The following is a 20068-nucleotide window of genomic DNA, read 5'->3' as shown; positions in this document are numbered from 1 at the left end:
GGGGGGTGGGAAGAAGGTTATGGAACAACACGTATGATCCCATTTATGTATTAAAATGGTTATGTGCACGGAAACATCTTAGACTCACACCAAACACTCAGGTCTGGTTTTCTCTGAGGGCCGGTGGATCAAGGAACCTTCCCTTTCTACTTGAGGGTCTCCTGTATCAACTGAATTTTTCATAGTCATTCTGGGTGATTTCTACGAGCATCTGGCTATCAAGGAAATTTTGATTTTGTTTAAATAATCAAAGTAAGAGGAATACTCTGTAGCACATGGAGGGCTGGTGCTGGGTTTTCTCAAATGATTCTGCCTCTTCAAATTCAAATTCCTCTTTCAAATTCATTTTAGGTCCAAAGGGCTTAATTTGATACAACAAAGACTTTTGGGGAGTGTGTGTGTGTGTGTGTGTGTGTGTGTGTGTGTGTGTGTGATGAAATGGCAATTACTGGATCAGCGTGTCAAACTGCTGTAGGGGGCCAGGCAGCTTAGTGGGAGGCTGTAAGGGGTTGGTGTCCCTCGGGGAAGCCGGGCTGTCAGGAGACGGAGAGTGTCATGGGGGCTTGGGGGCCACCTTTTGCAGGGCGCTCTACACGCAGGGCCACCTGGCTGCCTTACCTCTGCACGTAAGTGCCCACACCCTGCTCCCTTGACTCCACTGTCCACAGAAAGTCATCGAATCCACGTATTCTTTCTTGAAACAAGGCTGCAAGGGACTGAGCCTTCTCCCTGGTGGCCACTTCCTGCTCCTGGCTTCGCCTGTCGATGCTGGTCCAGCCCACTGTAAGCAGAGGGCGACCCGGGCCCCGCAGGTGCTCACAGCCCATGACACTGGTCAGCCCCCGGGGCCCCCGGGACATGATCCCCACCTTCTGAGAGTGGACCATGAAGTGACAGTCAGAGCAGAGAGAGGCAGAGAGATGCCCAGGACTGTCCCCGATGTCTACAGAGAGCCTTCCTCGGGAGAAGGGCCAGTGAACACTGGCACTGGTCCCACCAAGCAGGCTTATTATGGGGACATCCCCAGGACAGAGAAGGAGGCTTTGGGCTTTTGGAGCCCAAGGCCACAGCACAGTTATGCCCTGGCTCTAACTCCAGCCGTCCAAGAAGCCTGTGATGAGGACTCAGCCTCCCGGGCGTGCCCACCACAGGGAGAAGGCGGGCCGGCCACGGGAGGCTGAGCAGTCTGGCTCCCGGCAGCTCTAGTTCTCAATGTGAATTAGTCATTTTGGCTTCCCAAGCAGCCTGCCCAAAAGGGAAGAATGTTTTGGCTGGAGGGTGCCAGGGTCTGGCCAGATATTAAGTATAATTCTCAGTGCCCCGGGAGGAGGGAGCCAGCACGACCAGCTGGAGAACAGGCTGGGCCGCACGCACCTCCATGTCACCCCCACTGGCAGCACCTGGTAGCCCCAGACCACAGCCCTCCTCTCCCGGGGCCCCTGAAATGCCAGAAGGGCACACCCGCCAGTCACAGCCAGGGCCTTCCTAGGCCTCTCCTCCCTCCATCCCTCCCTTGGGCAGGGGATGCCTCTTAACCTCTCTGCCCCTTCCCTCCTCCCATTTTCATGACACATCTCAAGGCGGGATAACGTCTCAGAGAGGCCTTGTAAACCATGAAAGGTCCCTTCAGTGTGTGGGGCCCTAGCTTCAAACGCCAGATTCTCTGCCAGACCGTGCGGTCCGGATCCGTGAGGGCCATCTGCCCCGGGGTTTGTGGGCAAGAGCTCCCCCCGCCACCCAAAAATGATAATAATATAAAATTAAGAAAAAGAAAATTTGTTTTTTCAGATCTGGGCACCTGACTTCTGGCAACTTCTCTCTAGGGCTACAGCATATTGTTCCCAATGGCCAGGCTGGCAGGTGCCATCTACCCCCTTATCTGGGGGTGACCGGCCAGAGGATGACACACTGGCAGGAAGCCAAACTGGCACGTGGGCACAGAGAGGGAGGGTGACCTCTAGGTGAGTTCACACAGCGGCAGTGAGTGCAGAGGGCGAGGGCTGGTGGGCCAGAGAGAGTGGCCTGTCCTCCTAGGGGAGAGTTGGAGGGTAGATGCCGGGAGAAAGGTGTGGGCAGCAGGGCCTGGAGTCTGGGAGGGGCTGGGCTGGGAGGTGGGAGGCCCAGTTCTGCCACCTGACTATAAGGACTCCAGTTTTCTCATCTTTAAGGACGAAGATGACCGTGGCCTGGCAGGGCTGTGAGGGTCAAAGGGACACCCTCTGGTGCTTGGCACCTGTGGGCACAGTGTCTGCCCTCAAGGAGCTGGTCCTTGTCATCATGTTTACTGGGGAGGCCCTTGCTACACCAGGCCATCCTGGGAGGAAGGCTGGGCTCCAGGTGACCTATGTTTGGGACAAGCCACAGCTGCTGCTTCCCCAGCCCTGGTACAACCACGCAGCCTGTCCAGCAGCCACAGCATTCCTCAGCACTCAGGATCCAGGCACCTGCTTTCAGGGTGGGCACCTGGAAAGGCAACTGTCCCCACAAGAATTGAGGGCCATACGCTGAGGCCTCAGGACCCCAAGCAGAAAGGCATCTCTGGTGCTGACCGCAATTTTCATACCTAGAGATTCATTGGCCAAGACCACCAAAAAGCCCTGAGCTGGCCTGGGCCCTGGGTCCCCCTCTACCACCCAGAGCCTCTGGGCTCCCTGCCTTTGTGGGGGAACCAGGGCACGGCTTTGAGATTTCCTGGTGGTTTCCGACCTCTAATATCCCGTTTCCCTACAGAATCTGAATGAAGACCACAGTTCCAGAAATGGATCCAAACTCTCTTGGATTATATCTCCTCCGGTTTGGAGCTCTCAGAAGGTTCTTATCTGTCATGCACACAAGGGTGGCTATGTCAGAAGCTGCTTTCTTCAGGCCGCCATTCCTAGCATTTGATGCTTGGCAAACTGAAGCCTGTAATACACCCCATCTGCCCCCCTGTCTCCATGCTCGGTCCTGTTCTCCTGAAGCTTCTGAGAGTTTCTCTCCTGGCGGGGTTCGGGGTGTAGGGGAGCCCTGTTCTTTGCCTCTGGCCTGGCTGGCTCACCATAGTAGTCGGCAGGGTTGCTGTAACGGGGACAGGGGTGGCCGGCTGCCGTGAAATACTGGACTATGTGCTGGGCTGCCCCCAAGTAGAGGGTGGTGCCAGACGTCATCAGGAGGACCAAATCAAACAGCCTGAAGATATCGGAGCGAGGCTGGTGGATGGAGATGAGCACCAGCCTGTTGCCTTTGGCCAGCCTGGACAGGGTTTTCACCAGGTTGTGGGCCGTGAAGCTGTCGAGCCCAGAGGTGGGTTCATCCAGGATGAGGATTCCTTCCCAACAAAGAGAAGCCTGGTTAAGGCGCAGGGCTCCGGCTGGACCGGATTAAGCCAGGCGGGCGGTGCACGCCCTTCCTGCCTCACCTGGGTTCCACAGCAGCTGCACTGCGATGCTGACTCTGCGCCGCTCGCCCCCGGACACGCCCCGCACGTAGGAGTTGCCCGTGAGCGTGTTGGCGCATTGGCGCAGCCGCAGCTCCGCGATCACGTAGTCCACCTGGGAGGCAGGGGCCTGCGGATTTAGGAGGGCTGCGCCGGCCTGCTCGCAGCCTGGCCTGTGGCGACCCACAGTGGAAAGACGCCTGGGTTTACGGCGCCAGCCTTCATTTCCCCGATTCAACGTTTGTTCCCTGATTCTTTCCACACATCCAGAGCAGCTCCCACGTGCCGAGCACGGTACCTCTTACTGGGAACGTGGCCATGCCCTGGCTTTCTGCCCGCACGGAGAACCGGAAAACAAGTGAGCAAATATTCATTACACATTTGGGGCTGAGATGGGACTTTAAAGGAAAACGGGGGATGGAGGGGCAGGGCTGAGCGCACGGTGGACGTTTTCGGACGGACAGATGGTGAGCTGGGTTGCTCAAACTTGACCTGTGGCCGGACCCTGAGGCAGGAAGTGAGGGACGGGGAGGGGAAGGGTGTTTTGGCTCTTTGGGGATCACTGGGGTCTGTTAGTTACCCTTTTGTCACGCTGGGCCTGGGAGAAGTCTCTGGGCAGGCGCAGCTGGGCAACAAAAGCCAGGGTCTCGCGGACGGTCAAGTTGGGGAGCAGCTGATCGTGCTGGCGCACGTGGGCCACGCACTTCCTGACCAGCTGGGGCGTGCTGTGCTGCCCGTTGATCCAGATTTGGCCTGACTTAATCTTGCCGCCGTGGCCTCGCCCGGTGATCACATCCAGCAAAGAGGCTCTCCCACAGCCTGAGAAGCCACCAGGAGTATCCCTGAGAGCGGAGCTTCTGCGGGGGCCAGCCTGGAAGCCACTGCTGCCTGTGCGCTCTCCAGACTGCTCTGTCCTTGCAGATGTAACCAGCCCTCAGGGAAGGTGGCACAGCTCTCAGACCTGCCTGGGGCAGCCAACTTGAGCATCCTGGGGGATGCGGGGTGTTCAGGCCACGTCGGCCTGTGGCTGCGTGACAGAAGGCTGGAGTCCTAGTTGCCGCATGACTGCCTATGCCTGGAGCGATGCCCCCCCGACCCCCCCCACTCCAAGCAAGGCTGGTGTTAATTGCACTGGGAAGCTTAACTATTTTTGCCTGGCAAACATGCCGGCAACATTTCATCATTCAAACATCATTTGGCTCAGAAGCTGGCATTGTGGGAAGAACTAATTTTGGAGAATTAATAGGGTGTCTTTTAAAAATGCAAAATTGGAACGCATTTTCAGGAAGGGAGAAAAACAGAGAAGTAATAAATGCGGAAATGATTTTAAAACTACAGTACAGTGTGCATATGGGTTCTGAATTTCTCTACACCCTCTGCACTCATTTTTCTCAGTAGTACCTTCCACTCTTAAAAAAAAAAGGATCCATGACACGCAAATTAACACCATCCACTTTTGAATGACATAGCGATTGCTATCAATTTGGGGAAGTAAGTGTCAGATTGGATCAGCTTCCATGAGATTCCATGAGACTCTTTCTTTGGCAGCCATTTGAACTGTAAATGCAAATAGGGTTCAGGCTCTGAGAAGGCCTTCTTGCAAAGTGCTGGGAATAGCTCAGTCCAATTCCCTCAGGTGGGGTTTTGGTTTCCTTATTGCAGACTCCTTTTGGAGGGTGAATTTTTCAAGTAGTTTTAAACAGGGAAAACTCCAATACACAGTGTAACAGCGCTTCCTTACCACAAGTCCAGGCCTTCCGCAGGCAGCCCCCTGCCCCCAGTGCAACAAACAAAGTTCCAGAGGCCTTCCCGGTGATCCGGCTGCTTACCTACCGGAGGTTCTCAGGGTAGAAGGGGACCTGTACACTGCCTCCTGGGTGTACCTCATTCAAGGTCCCTGAGAACTTAGGTGGCACAAAATAGCCAGGAGAGAAACCAGAGGGCAGGGCTCTGGCCCTGCTCCCAGCTCAGCCTCGGACATTGTAGGATCCAGGCTCTGAGAGCGCAGGGGACTTTGCTAACATTTACAGGGACCTTGGGATTCCCAGTCAGGGAGCAGGGTGACTACATTTCCTAAACAAAACCGTGGGAGGTGTGGGCAGCCTTTCCAGGGGAGGTTGCCAAGTATATTTGGGGAGATCCTCCGTGAACCAGGAGAAAACACCCACAGGCATTCAAGACCCTTATAAAATGGCTGGAATCTCCAAATCAGTAAATTAATTCACCTTTGGCACTACTGCTGATTCTATAGAAGAAGCTAAAATGCCTGGGGGGGGCTGTTTTAATTAATTTCACTTTACTGTTATAATTTTGGTGAGCGGAGCATAGATCACAGGTGGTGTAATTGGTAAACCTTTCTAAGAAATCATTTAAATAACTTCAGCCAAGTAAACCTGCAGCTAAACAACACTGAGCCTAGAGTCGGAAGTTCTGGCGATGCTCAGTGTGATTCCCGCTTGGCCTCTCCCGACTTCCCTTCTCTTCAGCCGCAAATCAGGGTTGCTAACAGCTGCAGGACTGTGTGTGGCCAGGATTAACAATCAGGACTCTCAGCTTTGTGGAAGTGCCTGGTGAGGCCCATATGCCTCCTCGACTCTCAGTTCGTGAGAAAAAGCAGGTATAACCAGAAAAGCCACCAGGTGTTACAGACAAAAACAAAATTGGCCTGTGAAGTTTCCACATTTTTCTTGTTTAGATCCGAATTGCAGGGGCAGGACCAGAAGTTGGCAGGACTTGATTTGTGGGAGTTGTTTCAGTTACAAAGTGCATTTGCACACATCGTCGCATTTGATCTTCGGTTAGACAATAAACAGAACTTTTCCGCATCAGAAGACTAGATACTAAAATGTTCAAAAAGTTGAGTAATCTCTACTTCTGGAAATGATTAATTGAAAGGTATAAAGTGCTCCCTCTAACACTGTGTAAGGGAGAAATGCCTTGATCTGTGTTTAAAAAGAAAGAAAGAAAGAAACAGCAAACCCCAAATGGAGTCACGTGTCCTAAGCCCCACACCACCGGACTGAGACTTAATACCTAACTTAATTACAGTTTCAATCTCTCCCGGGAGTGGAATCTTAAACCAGCCCATCTGACATTACCTGGTAAGCACTGATAGACCCCTACTGTCCCCCAAAGGAAGGTGACCTTGCCTAAAACAATCAGCCCTTTGCTAGAATAACTTCCTTGTCCTCCCTCCTTCTGCCTATAAAAGTCTTTCATTTTGTACAGCTCTCCAGTGCTACTTTCTGTCTGCCAGTTGGATTGCTGCCCAATTCATGACTCGTTGAATAAAGTCAGTAAGATCTTTAAAATTTAATCAGTTGGATTTGTTTCACCATCTGAGAACCAGGAGACCAGAGTTCTAGTTCTTGCTCTGCATTAAATGTATGTCCTTAGACATCATTCCTTTTTTCTAAACTTTGGTCTTCTCATCTGTCAGATGAAGGGGGAGTGGTATGGGGTAGAAAGATACTCTAGCAATATTGAGAACTAGGTAGTTTGAAAACCCTCCTCTAAAGATGCTTCCAGGCTGGTCAGGAGAAAGAAAGATAGAATATAGTGGAAGGGAATGAACTCTGTTCTCCAAGCCCCCTTCCAGTTCTGGCATTCTACACTTTTAAGTTTGGCCTCCAGAAGTGACTTTTTTTTTTTTTTTCGGTACACAGGCCTCTCACTGTTGTGGCCTCTCCCGCTGTGGAGCACAGGCTCCGGACGCGCAGGCTCAGCGGCCATGGCTCACGGGCCTAGCTGCTCCGCGGCATGTGGGATCTTCCTGGACTGGGGCACGAACCCGTGTCCCCTGAATCGGCAGGCGGACTCTCAACCACTGCGCCACCAGGGAAGCCCAGAAGTGACTTTTTGAAGCACTCTAAAAATCTGGATCTTTGCAGATGGTTGAAGGTTGAGCTAAGACTTGGGGTATCTGAGAAGTGAATTGTGGCAGGGGCTGTGCCTACCCACTGTTTGACCAAAACAGGAATCTGATTCAGGGGGAGCAATCAATGAGTACTTCCTGTGGTGGAGGAGTACCCTGGAAAGAATATTCAATTCCAAAGGTGCATGATGCTTTTGGAAAGGCCTTACCTTGATATTAATGAAGGACCAAAACTCTGACTGTAGCTGTAAGAGGCCCACTCATGATTCATAAGGGCAGTGACTGCCTGAGAGCAAGTAAATGGAGGAGCTGAGATTTGAACCCAGCTGTCAGACCCAGAACTTGTGCTCTTATCACTCTGCTATATTATTCTGCTGGTCAGCAAAGCGTTCTGTAAAGAGCATCTGTTTGTTTGAGGGACCACTCTGCATCCCAGGAGAGAGAGAACCCATTGCCCAGCTATTTGCCCTTATTGGTACCTGAGCTCCCTATGACGGCCAGCATCTGTCCACTCCTCACTTTGAAGCTCAGATTCTGAATGCCTAGCTCACAAGAGTCCTTGTGAGATGTCCAGGGCATCCTGAAGTGAGACAGCTGCTTAAACCAAGGCACCTGGGAGGCTATGTCCACCTGTGGGGAGACATGAAAAGGTTCCTCAGAGAGCTTCACTTCTGTTCAGCTCCCTCCAGGAGACATCCTCCTGCTGATACAAAATAGGACTGAGGGGTCCCCCACTCAGGTTCTACCAAACATGGAGGTGGACCCCACCATGCTGGGAACCTGAAGCTGCCATTTCCAAGTCTGAAGAGAAGACTTGGGAAGCATGTGTAATAGCAGAACAGAAATAAATACAAACATGGAGGGACTTCCTTGGTGGCCCAGTGGTTAAGAATCCTCCTGCCAGTGCAGGGGACATGGGTTCGATCCCTGGTCCGGGAAGATCCCACATGCCGCAGAGCAGCAAAGCCCGTGAGCCACAACTACTGAGCCTGCATTCTAGAGCCCACAAGCCACAACTACTGAAGCCCACACACCTAGAGCCCATGCGCTGCAACGAGAAAAGCCACCGCAGTGAGAAGCCCGCACACCACAACAAAGAGTAGCCCCTGCTCGCCACAACTAGAGAAAGCCCGCACGCAGCAACGAAGACCCAATGCAGCCTAAAAAAAAAATACACAACATAAAAAAATTAAAAAAAAAACACAATGTGGAGCCAAACAATGTTTTTATTTAATAGTAATTTACTAATAACTTACCGGGCATTTACTGTGTGCAAGGCATTGTATTCATCTGCTTATTATATCCATTATCATTCAGTCCTCATTGCAAACCTACTATAACGTATGTACTGTTATAATCCCTGTTTACAGATGAGGCTCAGAGCAGTGAAGTAGCTTGCTCAAGTTCACACAGCTAGTAAGTGGCAGAGCAGAGAAAGGTTATGGTGGGGCTTGTCAGCTTGTTCTAACTCACTTCCCCAGGAAGCCAGACTTGGGCCTCTGAGGTTTACCATCCCAGGTCTCAGCATGTTCTGCCTGGGCCACCTCGTATCTGGCCCTGGGGAGGCGTGGGAAATACGGGTCCTAGAATCTGACCAGGAGATTCCTGACAGCCTCTCAAAGGGCAGCAGTCCTTGCACTTTGATATTTTATTAGCTCCAGGGAAGTACATTTTACAAAAAGAAAAAATATATATATATATACACACACACACACACACACACACATATGTGTATATATATGTATGTAAAACTGATGAGATCTGAATAAAGTCTGTAGTTTGGTTAATCGTATTATATCATGGTTAATTTCTTAGTTTTGATCACTGTGCTATGGGTAAGCAAGATGTTAAAATTAGGGGAGGGTGGGCAAAGTGTATATGGGAACTCTGCACTATTTTTGCAACTTTTTCAAAAGTCTAAAATTATTTCAAAATATAAAGTTAAAAATGAGTTTTAGAGATTTTTTTCCCATGGGTTCACATGGTTGGCTTTATGTTTTAACAAAGGTCTCATTCTCTTTTTCATGTCTGTCAACCTCCAGCTCCAATATGTGTAGTGGACGGACGCCTCCGTGGTGCTTGTAGCCAAAACGTGAGGTATCACTGTGGCCTGGACTCCGTCCTTAGGGCAGAGGACCCCCAGCTGGGTTCACCCTTCCCTTCCACTTGGGGAATTGTTTGGCCCTCCCTGCCTGCTCCTCCCACCTGCACTCAGGTGTGCCTCTACCTGGTAGCTGAGATCTCGGACCTCCAAGGTATTGGACTGGCCACTGGAGGTGAAGTACAGGCTGTTGTCACTTTCAGAGGAGAACACGCTGTCCTGGAGGCCCTGCCGGGAGACATGACAGGTGAGGGGCTCCTTCAGAAGGAGGAGGACATAGGAGAAAACAGAGAGAGGAGACCCAGAGAGTTGAGAGCAGGAGCTAGCGTGGGTGAGATCCCGAGTGGACAAGAGATGGATTTGCAGGAGGAACCCAAGGGCTCTGAGAAAACAGGAGCATCCATGAGGGCAGGGCTCCGCTTCCCTGCAGAGAGAGCTTTGGGGCTTCCCTCCAGCACAGCCTCTGGCCCCAGAGAAGCTCAACCACAGGCTGCTGGAAGCTGAACGCAGATCTCTCTTTAAGAGACCCAGACCCTGGACTGGAGAGAGCTTTGTGAGCCTCTGTGCTCAGAGAAGACCTGGGCTGGGGGCTGGCCTTTAACTTTCTCTTCCCTGCATCTGGCTTAGTATCTCCTGACGCCAAACAGACTTTCCATACCCAGCATGTGAGAGGAAGACCGCTGTCAACAAGCTAGTGCTCAGTACTTGTGAAGACACTACCATTAGAGGACTTGCATCTTATCTTGGTAAGGATTTTTCACAACAAAGCTCTTCAAAATGCTGTTGGGAGATTTTAGAGGAGGTCCCTGTCATCACCATCGTTGTCATCCTCCTCCTCTTCACCATCTTGTTGCTGTTTTTGGAGTGCTGCTTTATTTGAATGTACATCAAACAAATCAGTGCTTCATGGTATCAGCTGATAGCTTCGAATGATATTAACCATTGGCAGATCTGAGTTCCTTCTGTTTTATCAATTCAATCATTTAAATCACTGAGGCTCAAGCCAGGAAGAACCTGCCTCATAAGATTTCTGTTATTTTTTTTAACATATTCAATTTTTCTTTCATTGCAGTAGTGCAGGGGAAAGTACACATTCATTAATAAGTTCCTGTTGATAACAAGTCCCTGTTGATTCCGATCTCCCCTCAGAGCTGCCATTCCCCCCACTGATGTGTTCCTTCAACCAATCAATCAAGCATCCAACAAATACCTATGGGGGCCCACATCATGCTTTAGTCTTGAGTTTGGGGTGTGACTGTGAAAAGGACAGTCTTTGAGAAGCTTAGATTTCAGTGGATGAGACAGGTGATGAGGATGGAGCAAGACAGGCAGACGTAGAGGCAGGCTGACCTTGAGCACCCAATCAGGCTATATTTTCACTGTCTCCACAGCGTCCGTGTGTGCTTTATGTGGAAACAACATGGCTTGTGACTTCTGTGAAAATAACATCCAGCAGTCTTTGTCACAGCATCCCTGCAATGTTGGAGGTAAAATGTCTTTAAAAAGGACATTGAGACCAATGGAAGTGGAGGGAAGTAAATCCGGGGGACAGTCTGCTGCAGGCTCACTGTGAGTACCCCCAGAGTTCTGGGAGAGTGTGGAAACAGCAGACCATAGCTACTTACCTTGTTTAATGTTTAAACTAGTACAGTAAAGATCATATATTATATAGAAAAACATAGGAAAGATCAACAGCTAAGTCAGCAGAAGGACTGTTTTTGGGGTATAGGAAGGGTTACAGGAGTGAAAGGTCCATGGTGGGCAGGGGGAGTGGATGGGCTTCAAAGCTATTGGTAATTTGTGATGGGTATGGGAGTTCACCATTCTTGTTTTTGTTTTTTGGCTGTACATGAGCCTCTCACTGTTGTGGCCTCTCCCATTGCGGAGCACAGGCTCCGGACGCGCAGGCTCAGCGGCCATGGCTCACGGGTCCAGCCGCTCCGCGGCATGTGGGATCTTCCCGGACCGGGGCACGAACCTGTGTCCCCTGCATCGGCAGGCGGACTCTCAATCACTGCGCCACCAGGGAAGCCCTAGTTCACCATTCTTTAAACTGCTTTGTCTGAAATATTTCAAAATATGTTGTCAAGTTGAGAGAGTGTGTCCGTGAGGAGAAGTCCAGAGTTCTGCTCTCACCTCGACCCCCAGCTGCAGGAGGCGAGAGGGTCACGCCCTCAGAGATGGAGAATGAAGCTGGTGGAGAGGTCATGGGCAGCTCTGGATTCCAGCGGGTCGGCCCTGCAGCCCTGCCCCTCAGTCACCACCTGCACAACAGGCATTCCCACTGCCTAGTTTTCCTATTGTATTTGGTTAAACCATCAGAAAGTCTGTCCATTGCTGAGAGACTCATTTGGGCTAACATGCATCCTGCTTGTTTGTTCTTAAAAGGTAAATATCTGCAGGAGGAACATTAGTCAATTGTAGAAGGTATGAGTTAGCTCAGAATTTGCTTCTGCAACAAACAGCTGGGCCAGAATCTCCCCAGGTTAGATTTGGAGGTGGAGGTGCTGCTGAGAAAGGAGGGCTGGACACTTTGGAATCTGGAGCCGTGTGTGGCGGTGACCTTAAGCCTAGAGGCTTCCACTCTCCAGGTGGGAGCTTGGAGGAGGTGGAGGGTGCTGGGGCCTTAGGGAAAGAGGTGTCAGATGGGAAGACAGATGAAAGGAAGGAGAGAGGTGCATGCTCCCTGCTCCTGGGCTAAGTCGGCAGGCACAGGCCAGCCAGGGCCCCCAGTCACCGTCAAGGGCCTGTGCCATCCAGAGCTGTGTAGACGGCTCAACTTTCAGAAGAAGAGAATTCATGGCTAGGCTGGGGACCACCTCTGTTCCATTTTGAAATATTTTCCTTGGCTCCCAGGAAGGATTTGTTAGAGGCTTCCTGAGGTTTTGACAAACTCTCTGTATTTTTCAAATGCTTAAATATCTGTTCAGCTGACATCTTAATCAGTATGACTGTCAGAACATCACTTGAATTTCTGACAGGTGACACCCAAAAAAGCAAAAGCAGGTTTATTTGTAGGTAACCAGCTCGGCTGCTGCTGGGCTACATTGTAATTTCTCCTTGTATTAACTTCTGATCAGATTCCTGAGTCAGAAGCATAGAGGAGAAGGAAACTTGGGGAGCGCAGAACCCAAGTTCCTCGCTCTACGATGAGGAACCCGTGCCCTGGAAAAGTAGTGTCATACTGCGGACTCTACACTGAGGCCTGGGTCCCTCTTGTCCTCCTCTAGCCAGGCTTTTGCCCACAGACTGAGGAGCCTGTAGGCCAGGGCACCTGCCACTCTGCATACCTACGACCCCAGAATTCCCTGTGCAGGTGGCCACAAGCCCACTCCCAGGGCTGCATGCACTTCGTCCCAGGCCTATCCTCCTGGGCACCCCAGGCCAGAGGGGCATTTGTTTGTGGAGGGTATGGATGGAATGCGGGTGGGCAGGATGGGGCGACCACGTAGGGGTGTGTGTAGTCATGTGTAGCGTTGGGTATGGGCAGGTAAGGGAGACAGGCTGTGGCTTGGGCTGGAAGCCACAAATCCTAGAATTTTTCAATTTACACCTGGCCTTCCACATTGTGAAGAAGGTATGTCAAGCTAAGGGGATAAAAACTATTTTATTTAATAGCTTTTAACTTGACTGATAACTTTTAAATATCTAGACATAGGGTACATAGCCCTCAGCCTCTTGTTCCAGGCTCCATAAAGGTTAGGGGCAAACAGTCACTTGGCACCTTGAATAACGGGAGTGGAGAAAAGGCAATTGGAAATGGCAGGGCCTACACACACTCCTGGATGTCAGATTCGGGCAGTTCTTTGCATCCCAAGCGGTGGTGGCTGAATTGTCAGACCTTCTAGAAGTGTCCCCAAAGCCACGGGGCACTTTGTCTCCTGTTCAGGCTGAGAGCAAGCACTGCAGTCACGGCTCCTAGGAATCCTTTCCTGGCAGGAGTCGGCCCTGTGGGGTATTCCCAGAACACAGCTGGTCACCTGCTGTGGCTGCAGAGCTGACTGGGAGTGGTGGGTTCCTGAGCCCTGGCTGAAGTCAGGTCCTAGCCACTCAAGGCCAGTCCAGGTGGCCTGTGGCCCTTCCTGTGGTGTGGAGCCCTCAGCCCTTCGTGTCTTTCTGTCCCCACCCCTCAGCCCACTCATAGCCAGAGAAGACAGATGGGACAGTGGCATGAGGTGGGCGTGGAGGGTGGGCATCTGCTTCCTTTCTGTCTTCTGATTTCATTTCTTGCTTCAAACCCCACCCACATCCTGACTTCAGTCAAAGGGCATTTTTCAGGCAAACATTTCTTGTGTAAAATGATGGCGGAGACCCTGTACCTCTTGGCCCCCTCGTGTCGTGTATTCCTTCCAGCTCTCTCTGGGATCTTACGACCACCTGCTGTATTTGGAGCATAAGTTCTGATGTTCCCACAGAGTCCTCTGCCATCCTGTCTCATCAGTTTGCTGCCACTGAGGCTCTGATCTTGACAGCCACACGGACAGAGGAGACACTGCAACATCCCCAGGAGGTGTGAGTGCATTTCCGTGATGGAGCCTCATTTGGAAAGCAGCCAGATCAGCTCAGGTCGCAAACAAGAACATCATTTCCCTGTAGGAGCACGTCTTAGGACAGGAAGTGACCTCAGAGGCCCCCCACCAACCCCTGGCCCCTGAGTCCGCTCCCCTCAGCCCTCTGATGCCCAGGAACTGGAGTCCTGCTGTCACGTCCTCGCTCTGCTTGTGGTCCTGCTGGTGAGTTAGGACTGAAAGTTCCTGAGGGAGAGAAAGGTCCAATGCGCCCCTCTCCCACCAGGACTGTGGTGACTCCCCATCACTCACCGAGTCATTCTGGGGAGCAGCCCTGTCCCCCAGCCCTGTCTCCTGTGGAGCCTCCTCAGCCATGGGGCCCAGTGGTGTTTGCGCCTGTCTCTGCAGCTTCCTTTGGACTTAACCACTGCCGGCCAGGGCCAACGTTCTCTGTCTCCCAGAGCTAGGCAACCTCTGGTCTGGCTCCCAGCATTCCTCTCTGGTCAGCCCTGCCACAAACACGGGCTGTGTGCTCTGCCCGCTGCCGAGATAACACGCAGACACACTCTGGCTAAAGGTACATCAGATAATGGCATCCACGGCCAAACCCCAGGCCCGCCACTGGGAAGGCCTGAGGAGGGGCTCCAGGGCCAGGTGAGGGGCAGGCGGGACTGTCTGTCTCTGGCTCCTCGGCTGAGGCCGCCCCAGGGAGGGTCAGGCGAGAAAATTCCCCTGTCTCTGCGGCCCGTTGGCCATGAGTGAACTCCACTTTTTGACCCCTGCGGGGTCCTCGGAACTCCAGGTAAACAGAAGCTCTCAATGCTCCCTAGAGGAGGTTCCTGCAGCTGCTTCTAAGCCTCGACACAACCTGGGCATTCTCCATGCCTCCTACAGTGTCAGGTAAGGCCAGTGCCTCTTTCATCTGCTGGGAGCTTTGAGCTGTGGTCAGGGACAGGCATGGCCTGAGGTGAGTGGGCCTGCCTGCCCTCTGCTGGCTTTCCTCACTAAGGGGGGGCATGCATGGAGGCTTGGGCTCCTTCTCTAGTGGATGGAGGTGGAGAGAGGAGAGGGGAAGGGCTGCCAGAGGGAAGTGAGGGGCCATGGTGAACGGCCCCTCTGCCCACAGCAGGACTGGAAGCTATGACAAATGACAGACGCAGCAGCTGTGCTCTGCCCCCTTTCCCTGCTTTATGCCCCTTCCCCCCGTGTCTCCCTTGTCGATGGCCTTCCCTATTTGGATGGCGAGCGCTTGGGGAATGGGGGTGCTGGGAGCATGAGGTGTAATGAAACCGGGTGAAGGAACGCAGGGTCAACCGAACGAATCAACAGTGTCCTGTTTGCCATATGCCAGCCAGCCAGAGAGAGCTGGTATTCAGAGCAGCTGCTGGACAGGTGCTTTATAGAGATGATCTTCTGTCACTACCTGCCAGGGTCTACAGAGGAGGACACTGAGGCTAAAACACACTTAGGAGCCTGTCCAGAGACAACTCAGGCTGGGCAGAGCTGGGATCAGTGCTGGGGGACAAGGGCCTGGACCCTTCCAGAGCCCCATGCTGCCTTTCCCTCACGGGGTTTCCTTTAAAGCCACTGCGTGGGGCCCTGGTGGGACATCGCGTCTCGCCGACAGAAGTGGACCAGGCAGCTCCTCAAGGATGTCTCCTTGTACGTCGAGAGTGGGCAGATCATGTGCATCTTGGGGAGCTCAGGTAAGCTGGGGGGGTCCCCTAAATCCTCCACGAGGACTCGAAAGAGCCTGTGGCTTGATTTGAACACCACATTGAGCAAACAGGTTCACATTGTACCAAGGAGGCCACAGGTCTGATATTAGAATGAAATCTGATGACCTGTGTGACTGTGAATAGAACCTGGTGCTAACGTGTAATCTTTGGGAAGATCCTTGAAAAAAACGAAGTCCTGCCGAACATGTAAGTTAATTCATATTTCAGTTTGGAAAGCACCTAACACAGTGCCTGGCATATAGCGGTGCTCAGTAAACACAATTTTCCTGCCTGGAGATGGGAAAAGGAATTAAATAAGCACAAAGATGCCCATTTATCCCCCATATTCATTGGTCTTTTAAAAAGTGTTTCAAACACACAGGCAAGATAGAGAGTAAATAAGGAATGTTCGTGTCTTAACCTCTGCTTTATCAAATCTTAACATTATACCGTATTTACTTAAGATCCTTTTTTGTTTTTTTAAAGGAGTTAAATATCACAGATTCCACTGAGGCTATCTATGTGCCTTTCCCCACCTCATTCTTCCCCTCCTGTTTCCCTGCATCAGCAAGTCATTGCTGGGGAGGGTGGAGCCTCCGGGGAGGCAGCCCCTTGAGGCTGGGGCAATGCCCTGTGAAGGTCACAGCTGTGGATGCACAGCTATGGGGGGATGGGTGCGTTGGCCCTGAAGAGGGAATCTGTGTGGCACATCACAGGGTCCACTACACTAGGTTATCCTGCATATTTTAAGGTTGAAAGATTCGGACACATTGGCTTTCCAGGAGCCTCTTGATGGAGTTCTTGCTTGCAAATTGTTGCCACTTCCTGCCAGTCTTCACTTGCATTGCTCTCTTTAATAGAGGTGAGCAGTATAAGTCTGTGATAAAAGTTAAGCATGGTTAGCCTCTTTCGACCTGGGGAGTTAAATCCACAGCCACTCCCCTGCTGCAGTGGGGGGACAGCTGGATGGTAACAGTAGTGTTGTGAAGATGAAATGAAAAGGAATCCACTGGCAAGAATGGTTACACTTCCCTTAGATTTCCTTTTTTTTTTTTTTCCTATTTTGGCTACGCCACGCGGCTTGCGGGATCTTAGTTCCCTGATCAGGGATTGAACCTGGGCCCTTGGCAGTCCTAACCACTGGACAGCCAGGGAAGTCCCTCCTTTTATTTTCTTTTTACAATTTTTAAACCATTTCTAATTGTATGCATATACCATAACATCCAGGGTCATCCTGATTTTCCTTTTGATAATTATACTTCTTTAAAAAGAAAAGCTGAGTTATTCCTATAATAATGTGTCACTTGTTTCCTTCCTTGTGTAGGATAAAAAAGGGTGGCATGCAGCACAACGAGGAATTGAACCCACTTCTCAGAAGTGTGTCCCACAGGCCAATGTATATCTTCATGCACATCTCAGCAGAACAGTGGGTGGAGCCCCCTGTTCTAGGGGCTCATGGGCTGGTGTCTGATGATACCTTATCATGCTTTTATGACTGTCCATCCTTTTATACTGAACATGAATTCAAGGTAAGACTGCAAGTTCCCTGAGGGGAGCTTGGTCTTTTTTTTTTTTTCCTGCTGTATCCTCAACAGTTAGGAGAGGGCTGGCCACATCGTTGGTGCTTAATAAGTATTTGCTGAATAAATGATTAAGCAAATGAATTAATTGTATGAATTACTCTTAGTTTTTCAGAAAATAACATGATTTCATTGGTGTCTCATCTAAAGCAGTATTGTTTATCAAGTCTTTACTAGTGAGGCAAAAGATGAGTTAGGTGTTCAAAGTCTCACTAGAGAATGGTCTGCATAGCGCAAGCCTGCCTACAGTCAACCAACACTCCAGGGGAAGGTAACTTTATTTGACTCATTATTTTTGATCATTTAGGACCTAGACTCTAGGCTGCATGCTCCCTTGCAGAAGACTATTTAGTTACAGGTGATTTCTGTCCATTTAGAGAGGATAAACCCAAAGGTCACAGTTTTATGGCCCTGTAGGGCGTTAACCCTTTTTTCCTTTTTTTTTTTAATTGAGGTAAAATATACATAATGTAAAATTTGCCATCTTAACTATTTAATTTATTTTTATTTTTTATTGAAGTATAGTTTATTTATAACATGTTTCAAGTGTACAGCAAAGTGATTCAGTTATATATATGTTCTTTTTCAGATTCTTTTTCATTATAGGTTATTATAAGATACTGAATATAGTTCCCTGTGCTATACAGTAGGTCCTTGTTGTTTATTTTATCTACTTTATTATTTTTTTTTGGCCACGCCATGAGGCATGCGGAGTCTTAGTTAGCCGATCAGGGTTCAACCCTGTACCCCCTGCAGTGGAAGCGTGGAGTCTTAACCACTGGACCACCAGGGAAGTCCCCTTGTTGTTTATTTTATATATAGTGGTGTGTATCTGTTAATCCCAAACTCCTAATTTATCCCTCTCCCTGCCCCCTTTCCCCTTTCCCCTTTGGAAACCATAAGTTTGTTTCTATGTCTGTGAGTCTGTTTCTGTTTTGTAAATAAGTTCACTTGTGTCATCTTTTAGATTCCACATATGTGATATCGTGTGATTTTTGTCTTTCTCTGTCCTACTTCACTTAGTTCATCGGCAGGCGGACTCTCAACCACTGCGCCACCAGGGAAGCCCTATTTCACTCTTTTTTATGGCTGAGTAATATTCCATTATGTCGTGTGTGTGTGTGTGTGTGTGTGTGTGTGTGTGTGTGTGTGTATTTTTATATTTATATTATATATATCACATCTTTATCCATTCATCTGTTGATGGACACTTAGGTTGTCTATTTTTAGTTTTTTAAGGAACCTCCATACTGTTTTCCATAGTGGTTGCACCAATTTACATTCCCATCAGCAGTGTCGGAGGGTTTCCTTTCTCCGCACCCTCTGCAGCATTTGTTATTTGTAGGCTTTTTAATGATGGCCATTCTGACTGGCGTGAGGCAATACCTCATTGTAGTTCTGATTTGCATTTCTCTAAAAATCAGCCGTGTTGAGCATCTTTTCATGTGCCTGTTGGCCATCTGTTTGTCTTCTTTGGAGAAATGTCTGTTTAGGTCTTCTGCCCATTTTTTGATTGTTGTTTTTTTTTTTTGATATTGAGCTGTATGAGCTGTTTGTATATATTGGAAATTAAGCTCTTGTTGGTTGAATCATTTGCAAATATTCTCTCCTAGTCTGTAGGTTGTCTTTTTGTTTTGTTGATGGTTTCCTTTGCTGTGCAAAAGCTTATAAGTTTGATGAGGCTCCATTTGTTTACTTTTGCTTTTACTTCTTTTGCCTTGGGAGACTGACCTAAGAAAACATTGCTGCGATTTATGTCAGAGAACGTTTTACTTGTGTTCTCTTCTAGGAGTTTTATGGTGTCTTGTCTTGTGTTTAAGGCTTTAAGCTTTTTTGAGTATATTTTTGTGTACCTTCTTAACCGTTTTAAACTGTACAGTTCAGTGGTATTAAGTACATTCACGCAGTTGTGCAACCATCACCACCATCCATCCCCACAGCCTTTCATCTTGTAAAACTAAAAGCGTTCTTTTTTTTGGCTGCATTGGATACTTGTTGCTGCGTGTGGGCTTTCTCTAGTTGTGGTGAGCGGGGGCTACTCTTTGTTGCGGCACATGGGCTTCTCATTGCAGTGGCTTCTCTTGTTGTGGAGCATGGGCTGTAGGCGCGTGGGCTTCAGTAGTTGCAGCATGCGGGCCCTAGAGTGCACGGGCTTCAGTAGTTGTGGTGTATGGGCTCAGTAGTTTTAGCTTGTGGGCTCTAGAGCGCAGGCTCAGTAGTTGTGGCGCACGGGCTCAGCTGCCCTGCGGCATGTGGGATCTTCCCGGGCCAGGGATCCAACCCGTGTCCCCTGCACTGGTAGGCAGATTCTTAACCACTGTGCCGCCAAGGAAGTCCCGAAACTATTCTTATTAAATAATAACTCCCCTTCTGTCATTTTCTCAGCCCCTGGCAACCACCATTACACTTTGTGCTTTTATGATTTTGACTACTCCAAGTACCTCATATACATGGAATCATACAGTATTTATCTTTTTTAACTGGCTTATTTCACTTATAATGTCCTCATTGTTCACCCATGTTGCAGCATATTGCAAAATTTCCTTCATTTTTAAGGCTGAGTAATATTCCATTGTATGTAGAGACATAGTTTGCTTATCCATTCATCCATTAATGGACACTTTGATTGCTTCCACATTTTAGTTATTGTGACCTTCAAGACCTTGTTTTCAGTTCTTTGGAGTATACATCCAGAAGTGGAATTGCTGGATCATATGGTAATTCTATTTTTAATTTATTTAGAACCTCCATACTCTTTTCCACAGTGGCTATACTATTTTATATTCCCAGCAATAGTGCACAAAGGTTCCAGTTTTTCCGCATCCTAACCAACACTTGTTATTTTCTATTTTTTTTTTTTTTTTTTTTTTTT

At 49.6% G+C, this 20068-nt stretch overlaps 2 protein-coding genes across 2 annotated transcripts in view; one reads left to right on the top strand and one right to left on the bottom strand.

Annotated features, from left to right (window-relative positions):
* ABCG8 (ATP binding cassette subfamily G member 8) overlaps nt 1-14273 on the bottom strand; it is an 18675-nt gene extending 4402 nt beyond the window's left edge. Inside the window, exons 1-8 of the mRNA XM_024753550.1 lie at nt 14211-14273; nt 9517-9618; nt 7769-7919; nt 3996-4234; nt 3398-3530; nt 3038-3307; nt 619-781; nt 450-533 (exon numbers count right to left, since the gene is read on the bottom strand). Coding sequence (XP_024609318.1) covers nt 450-533; nt 619-781; nt 3038-3307; nt 3398-3530; nt 3996-4234; nt 7769-7919; nt 9517-9618; nt 14211-14273 — 1205 coding nt within the window. The remainder of the gene's footprint in view (nt 1-449; nt 534-618; nt 782-3037; nt 3308-3397; nt 3531-3995; nt 4235-7768; nt 7920-9516; nt 9619-14210) is intronic.
* A 379-nt stretch (nt 14274-14652) lies between these two features.
* The window catches only part of ABCG5 (ATP binding cassette subfamily G member 5), a 38202-nt gene continuing 32786 nt past the window's right edge, over nt 14653-20068 (top strand). The window contains 2 exon segments of the mRNA XM_024753461.1: nt 14653-14798; nt 15483-15604. Coding sequence (XP_024609229.1) covers nt 14653-14798; nt 15483-15604 — 268 coding nt within the window.

This window comes from Neophocaena asiaeorientalis, unplaced genomic scaffold (genome assembly GCF_003031525.2).
Source record: "Neophocaena asiaeorientalis asiaeorientalis breed wild unplaced genomic scaffold, Neophocaena_asiaeorientalis_V1.1 scaffold171, whole genome shotgun sequence".
Lineage (NCBI taxonomy): Eukaryota > Metazoa > Chordata > Mammalia > Artiodactyla > Phocoenidae > Neophocaena > Neophocaena asiaeorientalis.
The sequence above is the reverse complement of the archived record's forward strand: the minus strand, read 5'-3'. Positions and strand labels throughout refer to the sequence as shown.